A 12676-nucleotide genomic window follows, 5' to 3' on the forward strand; every position below is an offset into this window, starting at 1 on the left:
GCTTTTGTTTGGTTAGTTCATTACAAACAGCTGAAAGTCTGTACATTCTGACAATCAACCTGATTTGCAGCGGGGGTTGAATAATTTCGATTCCAACTGTACATAGATAAGAGAATTAATTCTTAACCATTTTTGGTAGGGCTTGCAATGCTTCTCATTTTATTTTACTTTACTTTACTTTACTTTACTTATTGTTAGAACATTTCTACGGTTGCCCATCTTAAACCAAATCCCGGGTGGCTCACAACCCAAATTTGATTTCCAAAAGATGCTTCAGAACATGTGAAGAGCAAAAGCAGCATATGTCAATTACTCATCAAACAAATGCTCTGAAGCACCTCTTCAGAATCAAATTCAAAGCATTACACAGTCTCATTTTTTTATGGGGAGGGAAGTTGTTTAACCCAGACATCCAGCAGGGTTCTTCCCAACTTTACCTCTCTTCTATCTACCTATGGCCATCATTTCATTCTACAGGGGGAACAAATCACTATCTTTTTGGAACACTGTTATCGTAAAGATAAGCTTCTCCTCCCTTGCTGACGTATTTATTATTTAATGACCTATTTAGCCTTATCTTACACAATTCCTATGCTGACCAGTCATAAGACCAGAGAGTTCACATATATAGCATTAGGTGAGACAGATCTTAATGATAAATATTGTGTTGAGTTTACTATATGTCTTTTTACACAGAATGAACTGAGGTGAGTTATTCATCCCAACAGCTCTTGTCATATGCAAACATTTCTATCATATGAATCCCACTGTTGTACTGATATACCTTATGTTTATAATGATACCCAGAAAGCACTTTTTTAAATTAAAAATGAGAACATATGAGTAGCTGATTAAAAAAAAATCTTACCTTTATCACCCCATCATAACCTGGTATTGTATTGACCTTTGCATTCTTGGCTAACAGTTTGCTTTCTATCTTGTCCCCCATTGCTTGAATGGCATGCATATCTGGTCCAATGAAAACAACACCTTCCGACACCTGAAGAAACAAAGAAGAAAGAGAGGTTTCTCAACAGAAACAGTATTATGATGGACCTCTTGGAAAGTAGCTCACATATTGTAAGCAATGTTAGCTTGAGTCAGTACATTAAAAGGGTATATGAGCTTGCCAAGCCTATCTGGAAGAGAAAGTCAAAGATCCCATAATTACTGTTTGTATAAATCAAAGCCAGACCAAGGGAAACTAGCTGAAAGCCATAAAATATTCCTGTCTGAATATCTGTTGGATCTCATGAGTGAGAAAAAGGCAATTAACTCATAACCCCAATATGCCACAAGTGCATACTAAGATATGTTGTGTAATATAGTTCAGGATTTCATTCTGCATTCTTTAAGCTTCACATAAAGAGAAATTAAATTCCTTTTATAAGGGTTGAAGACATGCAAAATGAACTTTTTAAAGTTTTCAGAACTGTATATATAAATGGAGATATTTCTAAATACTATCCTTCAAACTAATCAAGAACACTCTCCATTTTAGACTAATGTCCTAAAGAAATGCTTGAAAAGCTGCAATTATTTGTCTTTAATGCTATATTACAGCTTACAAACTTTATTATCTGGATTCTTACAGAACTGTAGAGAATATATTATTCTATCCAATTATATTAGACGTCATTACAATATCAACCTTCAATTATTTTCCCCAATCCATATATAGTATTCTTACAAGAAAGTTCATTCCGTAAGCCATCCAGTATGCTCTATTCCGCTGTGCAGTATGCTATTGAACAATATATATTCTGTGAAGTAAATGCACCCTCTTGAATAATGCACTCTACTTATTCTGTATTAACCTGATTAAACTGATATGAATCACAATGGTCTGGAAAGGAGCAATTGCCAGCCACTCAGCACTGTGCATAAACAGCAAAACTTATATATATCAAACATGGGTGGAAGCTAGATTCATATCACTATTCGAAATAAGCTTTTTTATTGTTATTATTTTTTGCACCTACAACTCAGTGTTGATTCCTGTATGTTGCCATGTGGTTTGCCATTGGCTTCTTCCTAGGGCTAAGAAAAAGTGACTGGTCAAAAGGCACTCACCTGGTTTTGCACCTAATGTGAGCCTAGAACTCAAAAGTCTCCCAGTTTATAGCCTGATGCCTTAACCACTACACCAAACCGGCTCTCTTTAATATTACTTACAGTAGTTGTAATATTTAACGGAAGTATTCCAAACTTCATGAAGAAATAAATGCACAAAATAACTGTAAACAAAACATGGATCCCACATTCACTCTCTGCCATCTTCCATTAAAACTAAAAGAGGGTAAGGGAATTGAAATCCTGCAGTAGGGAAAACTACAGCTAGGCAGAACCAATAATCTTATCAATACAAAAGAGTTCCTGTATTCCAAAAGTCAGAGCATTCAAAATTTCTTTTTCTTTAATACAACTGTACGCTTTTTCAAACAGAACAACACACAATAATCAAGAAGCATATTAAAACATGAAACCAAGAGAGCACAAGTCATTAAACAGAAAATTGCATGCATTCCTATGACTACTCTTATCCCCAAAACAATTTTTAACATGATATACAGTACCTACATTGGTATGAAAGATTTGAGAAAACAAATATTCTCTGTAACTAGTAAGATGGTTACTGATGTAGACAGAAGGAAAGTGAAACATGTAAAGAATTTTCTTTAGATGTTTTCCATATAGGATTTTTTCAGTTCCTGGCAATCAAATCAGTCATAGATTTTTACATAATAAAAGGAATCTGTGGAACTAATCCTAGAAACCTCTTTCTGTTTTCCTGCATAACACCTCCAGGCATAGAAGAGACAAAATGCTTCATTTGCATCCTTAAACATTAGAAACTGAGAATGAACCTTTTCAACTGCAAATGTTATTGCATCTACATTTCCAGGAAGGCGGAAGGGGGGAAGGTTACAGAGTCTACTCAGGTTTATGCTAACTCATCTCTTTTTAGTATTACTGATCAATACAAAGAGAAGGCAAAGCAGCACAGCCTTAAGAACTCCAACTTTTTTCCTTCATAAAGAAAAAGGGGGAAAGACATAGAGGGAACATGAGAGATGACAGCCAGAAGAAAGAGGAAAAGACCAAAGGAAAAATAGCAAATATTAACCATGATAACAGTCAGTTTTTCTACTTTTCTAACATTTTGTCAAGTTTTGCTTCTGTAAAATAAAAATTAGCAATAAAGATTAGACCAGACTGAAATAAAAGCATTTGTTAGAAGAAAGAAAAACATTGCATAATATGAAACTTGAAGCCTAACTGCATAGAAATGACACAGAGCAGTCTCATAGATATTCCTGGGGCACTTTTTGTTGCCTGCTCTTACAATTATGAAAGGCTACAATCAAATTCACTACACTGGATTCTGTTGGAATAGCTTGCTAGTATAGCAACATCACAGAAATTTTAGGAATTGGCTCAATCACGAAATTATGAAGTCTCCTATAGATTAAGTTCAACTCTTGGTGACTTCACATCCATGGAATTTTATTGACAACAATAGTATGAAAGTGGTACTATTGTTTATATATTTGATTGATTGATTTTGATGGCTCCCGATTCCAGACAGGCTGTAGATAGCTCACAATATGACGAAAGAAGATTTTTTTTAAAATGCACAATAAATAATGAATAAGATGGGTGGTCCAGCCAAACACCACCAAAAAACAGACACAACCTCAAGGGGGTCCAACCACCCTAACCGAAAGCCTGGGAAAACAACCCAGGTCTTCAAGGCCTTCCGGAACGCCATCAAGATGGGAGCCATACAGAATCTCATTCCAGAGAGCAGGCAGCACGACAAAGATGATGTGCTTCCTGGGTCCTCATAGGTGACACTGTTTGATCAAAGGGACCCAGAGCATTCCCACTTTGCTGACTCATACTACCCAGGCAGAAACCATGGGAGACAGGCACTCCCTCAAACCCCCTGGCCCTATGCTACGTATGGCGTTATAGGTGATAACCAGCACCTTGAATCACATCCAAAATCCCACTTGCAACCAGTGAAGTTTGAGAAGCTGGGGGGTCACATGGGCATACTAAGGCAAACGAACCACTGCCTGCACCCCTGCATTCTGGACTAGTTGAAGCTTCTGAGCAGTCTTCAAGGGTAGCCTGATGTACAGCAGATTGCAATAATTGAGTCATGAGGTGACAAGGACCTGAGTGACTTGTTGAGCATTAATGTATCAAGAAACAAAGAAACATAGGCAATTGAGACAAGTTCCACTTATCTTTTAGCTGAATGAATAGCAACATTTTCTATTCCATAAGGAACTGTTCGTCCATTCAACAAATACCTTATGCTAGAAGAGCCAAAATTCCTTATCTCCAAGATAATTTATTTTTTTAAGTTGAGAGAACTCACACTCATACAGCTCAATATTTACAACACAGGTAGGGAACTGATTACCCAAGGCTGTATCCTCTCTGAGATATGGTACCCCAAGTAGTCCAAAGGAGGCAAGATGAAAGCACTTTTCTCTAAGTTGATGTAAAAGCTGTAGGCACAGAGGCACTAAACAACTATGCAAACATGATCATGATAGCTTCAGAGCATAGTCTCCAGAATAACTAAGCAGGTCAGCTAGATAAATTATAATACCATTATCCAGAAAATCATAGAAAATATGATTTCTATATCTCTGAAATATAACCAGAGGACATTGTCATTCGTTCAAACTTCCCATATAGGGGTGCAACATTGTTAAGAACTCCTAGCTCTCTGTCATGGAATCTAAATTATAAGCCCCCTGAGGTCCAACTTCACTAGGCACGAGTCTGTGCTTTTTGTACTGGTTCAAAAAGCTCTGAAATCAAAGGAAGAATGTTGCGGTCCTTTATGGTTAAGGAGTTAAGGAGCATAAAATCATAAATCACCATATGCAACACACTTTTTGTTGTTTTTTAAGGAAGTACACTAGGGGAAGGGAAAATTAAACCTCTTCTGCAAATTTTTGTCCATGGAATTCTTCAAACTGTTTAGTTCAGCTTTCAGTATGGGATACAGGTGATGAACAGGTGGGAGAGTGTCAAGAAGATCATCTATGGTACAGTTGAAGATGCATTGAGGCAACGAAGTCATGGCATTTGCTGAAAACTCTATTGATAATTCATACAGTTTTATTATAAATAGATATTATCATCTAGAAATGTATTTGTACTATGCATATGTTCAACCTGATCCAATATCAATTAACTTAGTTACCTTAGAAAATCTATCAAAGAATGGTAACATTACTTATTTGGCATGGCAACCGTTAGTTTCAATTTGGTTTGGTTTCTAACTTTTCACTTTCCCATTTGGAAGAGTATTTAATCAAATACACCACTCAAATAATCTGAATAGTCCAGATTTAGATTTACTGTACTAGACAGCATTTACACAGCACCTGTTTCCAAATCCATATATTCTAAATTCATTTCTATATTGGTGTCAATTTTATTAAGCAATAAATAGTTTCACAGGAGTTAATATACTTCAATTTCAAGAACAGAAACAGAAATACATATTAGAATTAACCTTATATAAAATAAAGTAGCAGCTCTGGACTTTTCTTTGATCAATGTTACCCAGTGATTTTATTTCCCTCCAATCCTGGATCAACAATAAGATTGGAAGATGCAAAAGCATAGCTGTAGAGTCTATAGATCTAATTCAAAAAGGAGTTATTCATATCCAGAGAGATACACAGATTGACTATTTGCCAATCCAGAAATCAATCTACATTTTAGTTTGGCTTCCATTAGGCAAAAACAAGATAATTAAAGTCAGATCCAAGTAGCAATGTCAGCAGATCAAACTACATCCAGGAAGTCTGTAAGGAGTTCAAGGTTCAAGGTACATGGGTAGTCAGGTGCACTGGTTCAGATGCAAAAGAGTGTTCTCAAGAAAGAAATTTATAAAAAGCTGTAACTATCTGCTGTTCCTCAGTTGATGCTTGTCAACCACCTTCTGGCTGGAAGGTCATCCAGTGTATTGACATATTTTAAGTATCTCCAAGATGTTGTTCCTTGTTTTGAATGTGTTGGTGCCTTTCCAGCTTCTGCTATTTGAACTGGCAGTCAGACTGTTTATGTGAACTGTTGTATCTAAATCAGAGACCCAGGCAGAAGTCCTGGCCTAATAGGAACTGCCAATGTCCTATCTGAGGATTTGAAGAATCTTATTCAGATATGGCTGTGACACTATATAGCACCATTTGGATTGTACAGCTTGGGTTAGAAGAAAATGTACCAATGAAAAAGTAAAGCATATGAATAAAAACCAAGAATGTTAAATGGATGATATGAAAGAATGACAAAGAACAGTCCATTCCTTTGCACCATTACTTGAAAACAAGTCATTCAGATAAAGGAGTGCTTCTTGCTGCATTAAACATGCAGAGAACTGGAAGTAGAACAGAAAATACAAAATGAAGAAAATATTCTGGATTATTTTATTGTGTTGCACACACAAGGTTTGCTTTAATTCTGTGTCCAATATTATTCAATTGCAGCTTCTTAGATGAAACAAAGATTCTTTCTCCCCACTCAGGAAAAAAAAATTCTTGTAATGAATGAGCTTGCAATTTTACCAAGACTTACATACTAGTCCTGGAACTTGGATTACTGAAGTCATGATGATTCATCTTTAGATAGACTTCATTTTACTTTTATTTTGTTATTTAGAACTACACAGTGTTGTTTCTAATAGTCATTTCAATGCTTGACAAACTCCAAGGTTCATTGCTCCTGTACATTTTTCAAATTATTAGCTTCTTAATGCATATGGCTTTAATTTACCTCCTACTGACATCCTTAAATGGTTTTCAAGAATTTTGAAAGTAGAACTACTATAGTTATCCTCCACTCTTGGCCCTGATTACTGACACTGAATATCTTAAGTAGTTTCCACAATTAATAGGATGGATGTTCAAACAGTTCTGCTGCAAAAGCTCAAGATTCCCTTAAAAATAGATTTGTATTTGGATTCCTGTAGTGTGTTTGCTCCATTTATTTCTAATGAGTTCCCAGAAGCATCTGAAATTGCTTCTGTTTTGCAAAAAATAAAAATAAAAATTAAATGTGATTATCTACTAGTGTTGCAGATTTTTTTAGAGTCTTCAGTATGAATAAAAATATGAGCAATGTCATTTGAAAAAGATTTTTAATAATACATCAGGTAAGGAGCATGTTTCCTCTTTTCTAAATTATTCTGATAATAATGTATGATGCATTTTACTTTAATCAAATACTTCACAGTTAAGACATAGAGTGGTGTTTAAAAGTTTGTGAACCCTTTTGAATGTTCAATATTTCTGCATAAATATGACCTAAGATGTTACCTTTTCTCCCCATAAGTCCTAAAACTAGATAAAAAGAACCCAATTAAGCAAATGAGTCAAAAACATTATACTTGTTCATTTATTATTGAGGAAAATGATCCCAAGCTAGATATTGGTGTGTGACAAAAGTATGTGAACCATTGCTTTCAGTAACTGGCGTGCCCCTCTTGGACAGCAATAACTGCAATGAAATGTTTTGGATAACTGTTGATCAGTCCTGCACATTGGCCTGGAGGAATTTTATCCCATTCCTCCTTACAGAACAGCTTCAACTCGGGGATGCTCCTGGGCTTTTTTACACAAACTGCCCACTTCAGGTCCTTCCACAACATTTCTATAGGATTAAGGTCAGGACTTTGACTTGGACATTTGAAAACATTAACTTTCTTCTACTTTAAACAGTCTTTGGTCGTACGACTTGTGTGTTTTGAGTCATGGTCTTGCTGCATGACCCACTTTCTCTGGAGCTTCAGTTCACGGACAAATACCCTGACATTTTCTGGTAGAATTTGCTGGTACAATTCAGAATTCATAGTTCCATCAATGACAGCAAACTGTCCTGGTCCAGAGGCAACAAAGCAGTTCCAAACCATGATACTGCTACCACCGTGTTTCACAGATGGGATAAGGAATGCAATGTTTGCCTTTCACTAAACAGAACATTTTTCATTCAAGCCAAAAAGTTCTATTTTGGTCTCATCCATCTGCAGAACATTCTTCCAATAGCCTTGTGGCTTATCCACATGGTCTTTTGCAAACTGTAGATGGGCAGCAATGTTCTTTTTGGAGAGCAGAGGTTTTCTCCTTGCAATCCTGCCGTGCCCACCATTGTTGTTCAGGGTTCTCCTGATTGTGGTCTCATGAACGCTGACACTGGCCAATGAAGAGAGGCCTTTGGTTCTGTAGACATTACCCTGGGCTTTTTTTGAGACATCCCACAGTATTACATGCCTTGCTCTTGGTGCAATTTTGGTTGGTCAACCATTCCTGGGGAGGGTAATAGTGATGTTGAATTGCCTCCATTTGTACACAGTCTGCCTGACAGTGAAGTCCAAACTCTTTGGAGATAGTTTCATAACCTTTTCCAGCCTGGTGAGCACCCACAACTGTTTTTTGGAGGTCCTCAGAAATCTCCTTTGTTTGAGCCATGACACATTTCCACATACCTGTGTTGTGAAGATCAGACTCTGACAGTGAATACCCAGAATTCTGTTCTTTAAATAAGGCAGGATCTCCCACATTCACATCTGATTATTATTCCACTGATTGAAACACTTCACTCTAATTTCCCCTTCAAATAAACCGATATTCCTAGAGCTTCACTTACTTTTACTACTCATAAATACGTAGCTTGGGATCATTTTCCTCAATAAGTAAATGAACAAGTATAATGTTTTTGACTCATTTGTTTAATTGGCCCTCTTTATCTAATTTTAGGACTTGTGTGGAGAACAGATCACATTTTAGGTCATATTTATGCAGGAATATTGAAAATTCAAAAGGGTTCACAAACTTTTAAGCCACTATACTTGATATTTGCCAGGCATGCTGCTACTTTTTTGCAGAAATTTCAAGGAACTTTAAATATTATTAAACGTTTCACATTATTGACTACTTATTATGGAAATAACTGTTTTCATAAAATATTAGAGTATTTTTATTTATTGGTCTTGGAGTTTAATCACGTCGGTTTAAAACTTTATAGGGAAAGGTAACCGTAAAGTATCAGTGGGCAGCTGTTTTAGGGTGAAAGGTGTCATCTGACCTTGGCACAATATGGGCCAGCAGCTGCCTCAGCTGGGTGTGCCTTATCAGCAGCAGGAGGAAGAAGACGGCAAAGGTCAGCTGGGGGCAGCAGTGGGTGGCAGTGTGGCAGAGATGGGGGAAGTGCAGGGCAGCCAAAAGGGCAGAGATGGGGGGTTGATAGGCAGGTGAGGGCAGCTGAAACCCACACTGCAGTCCTAAATGTGGGTGGGCTGCCAAGTGCCCAGATTGTGATCACATGACCGCAGAGGCGCTACAATGGCCGTAACTTCAAGGACCGGTCATAACTACCATCCGTTCAGCACCATCATAACTTCAAACAGTCACTGAACAAATGGTCATTAAGCAAGAACTACCTGTATTGAAGATACTTAAGCCCGTACTGACAGATGACCTCACCCTGCATTTTCATGTTGAAATTAAACAGGAACAGGGAGAAAGTTGAGCCCTGAGGCATCCCACAAAGCAGAGGCCTAGAGCCAGACCTCCCTTCACAACATCAACAGGAACCAACTCTTCAGAGGAAGGAGAACTACCAAAGAACTGTGCCCACCACTCCCAACCTCCTCAGCCAGTCTAGAAGGATACCATGATTGATGGCACTGAAAACTGCTAAGGGATCAAGGAGAGCAAGGTTCTCATCTCGGGCCCAGTAGAAGTTATACACAAGGTGTGATCAATGCCATCTCAGTATTACATGCCAGTTGAAGCCCAACTGCAATAGTTCCAGATAATCCACTTCCTCCAGAGCCCTTCAGACCTGCAGGCTTCCTACCTTCTCAACACTGTTCCCCAAAAAGGGAAGGTTGGAGCCTGGATAAGAATTGTCCAACATTGCTGGGCCCAAGGGATGGCTTCTTGAGTTTACTAAATTTAAGTTTATATTTATTCATTTTTTAAAAGCATTTCATCTGTATATAATATAATTCAGTGATTTTATGTGAAATAACTTAGATGGAAAATTCCAGTTCTAAAAATACGGAAGCAGATGAAATGTACATGTATACCGAAGTCATTTATATGGTAACAGGTAACTGAATTAAGTGTCAGCCTCAATTTGTCTAGAACAAGAAAATCAAGATTTGAGTTTGCATAGTGACATATAAGAAAATCCTTAGCTCCAATGTAGAAAACAATGAAATAATGCTCCCTTTGCTCAGCTATTGTTAAAGATAGTTAAGGGTTTCCCCTCTCCCTCTTCCAGTAATGCAACTACTGCATCTGCCTTCTGTCTCCTTTTCATTTCAGAATGGCTTTACTTTTAGATTCACTTTTAGCCAGAAAAGTTTGCTATCTGTATCTCTTTCTTATTATTTGAATGAAAACATAAAAACTACCTATCTATAATTATTTCTGATATTTTCGCACACCCTGTGATCAAAACTATAGAGCAAGCTACTTAGCAATCTCTATATTTTTGCCAAATCTTCCACGACATATCAACTTAAGATGCTTGAACTGATTAAGTATTCATTGTACTGTATTAATCAGATGCTGTTTTATCCCCCTCTCTTTTGTTTATCTTGGTGGACCTTCAGTTATGTTCCTGCTCCAGATAAGCAGGTTTTGAATACATTCCAAAAATACTCCACAATTTCATAAAAAGATCGTTGTTTGTGACCAAACAGTGCAAAGCTCCTTCTATAGCATTCATTTTATTCCACTGCAAAAGATTCTTTTTATAAGCCCTATAATAGTCTGATCAAATGTCGAAGCTGTTATCTCTTTAAATTATCACAAAACAAAAATATAGTGGATCACAACACATCTTGACTGAAATTGTATCATACTGGTTGCAATATACTGATAATTGTACTCACTCAAGTCAGCAGTAAACTTGTATCAATTACAATAATGTGGTTTCAATTCATTTTACATTCTAAGCTAATAGGCTGGGATGGGTTTTTTTTTTAATTGTACAAGTAGCTGAAAGTTGATCATTTGGTGGTTATCGTGTTGCAATTTTTTTGTTTTGTTTTGTTTTTTGGTGCCTTTGAGTCAGTGTTGACTCTGGGTGACTGCATGGACAAGTCCCTGAAGTTTTCATGGCAAGATTTTTCGGAAGTGGTTTGCCATTGCCTCCTTCCTATGGCTGAGAGAATGTGATTAGCCTAAAATCACCCAGCTGGCTTAATGGCTAAGGTGGGACTAGAACTCATGGCCTCCCGGGGTTCTAGCCTGGTGCCTTAACCACGCCACCAAACTGGATCTGCTGCAAGTACTATTTCTATTATAATTCAGTAACAGTTGGAAAGGTGAGACATGCATTGGCAGAACTCCTGCTTCCTCCTAGATGCCTAATGAATTTGAGGATACAGAACTAACTTCTCCTGCAGGTTATTACTAAAAATCTAGCAGTTTCTAACGACATGAGTCTTTAATATGATCATGAACTGTAATCAAGAAGTTTCCAATCCACTATGATCTACAAAATATATAGAACAGAAGTTAATATTTCAAATACAAAAATGCTGAATTGAGAGTGGCTAAAGTGATCAAAGCTTCAGAATGATTTTGACAAGAAAGCAAAGCTGGCCTCAAAAGGTTCTGAAGCCCAGCAGGTATCACTAAGACTTTCTTGAACCACTGATGTAGGTGAACAGGAAGGTACACAACTGGTAGACTTTAAGGAAATTACTATAGGCTGTTATGCTTTATTTAAGGAATGTAATTTAAAAAGTATTAGTTTTAATATTCCAGTCCTGATGTTGGAGTCAGTGCATCACCTGAAAGCATAACTGCAAATGCTTGATTTGGCAGACCTCAATGCAACAGACTACACATGCAATGGATCAAATTTCCAGTGATATAAATCATTTGCCTGATGACATTATTAAACATCAATTATGCAAATGACATAGCTTTTGTACTATGTGTAATATTGCCATTCAAATTGCTTAAATTGATGCAAATGATGTAATTGGCATTATTTGCATAACAACATCATCACACATATGACATAAACTGTCACCATAACATATTTTTGTATTCAACAAACATTTATGAATAATGGGCACTCCCTTCACTGTATCAGTCCATTAAAAGGTTTCACGGTGCTTCTACATTATCATTTTTTTAGACATTTAATAAAAACTCAAAAAAAGCTTGATATGTCTACTTTGACAAATTAACAGGAGAAGCAAATATTAATTAATATGCCAGATGTTCCCAAATTTATAAGGAGAATTTAAATAAAGGAACAACTCAGGGGGGATCATTGTTCAAAGTCTGAAGCTGATTTCCATTATATACAAGGACACAGTAAGATACTCAGGTTTTAAAGAAATTTCAATGAGATGATGGGAGATACACAATTTATTTTAAAGGCACCATCATCCAACATGAGACAAGCCTGTGTGAAAATGTAATCACCTCCCTAATTCAGACAATTCAACAGAAGAGATGACTAGGGTCAATTGTGTGAGTATTTCATTAAAAAATCATGACTGTCTACTCAAAAATGTTGGCTCATCACGGGTATAGCTTTCACCATGAAAATTACAGACAAGTAGGGACTCCTTTTTCCTGGCCCAGTTCTACCAAGCATTTGCTATGCTTCATGC

At 36.9% G+C, this 12676-nt stretch overlaps 1 protein-coding gene across 3 annotated transcripts in view; it reads right to left on the reverse strand.

Moving 5' to 3' along the window:
• PCCA (propionyl-CoA carboxylase subunit alpha) overlaps positions 1–12676 on the reverse strand; it is a 269485-nt gene that overhangs the window by 198158 nt on the left and 58651 nt on the right. For all 3 annotated transcript variants that reach the window (XM_063304813.1, XM_063304815.1, XM_063304814.1), the window contains exon 7: positions 869–1000. In XM_063304813.1, the coding sequence (XP_063160883.1) occupies positions 869–1000 (132 nt within the window). The remainder of the gene's footprint in view (positions 1–868; positions 1001–12676) is intronic.

Source organism: Candoia aspera, chromosome 5 (genome assembly GCF_035149785.1).
Source record: "Candoia aspera isolate rCanAsp1 chromosome 5, rCanAsp1.hap2, whole genome shotgun sequence".
NCBI lineage: Eukaryota > Metazoa > Chordata > Lepidosauria > Squamata > Boidae > Candoia > Candoia aspera.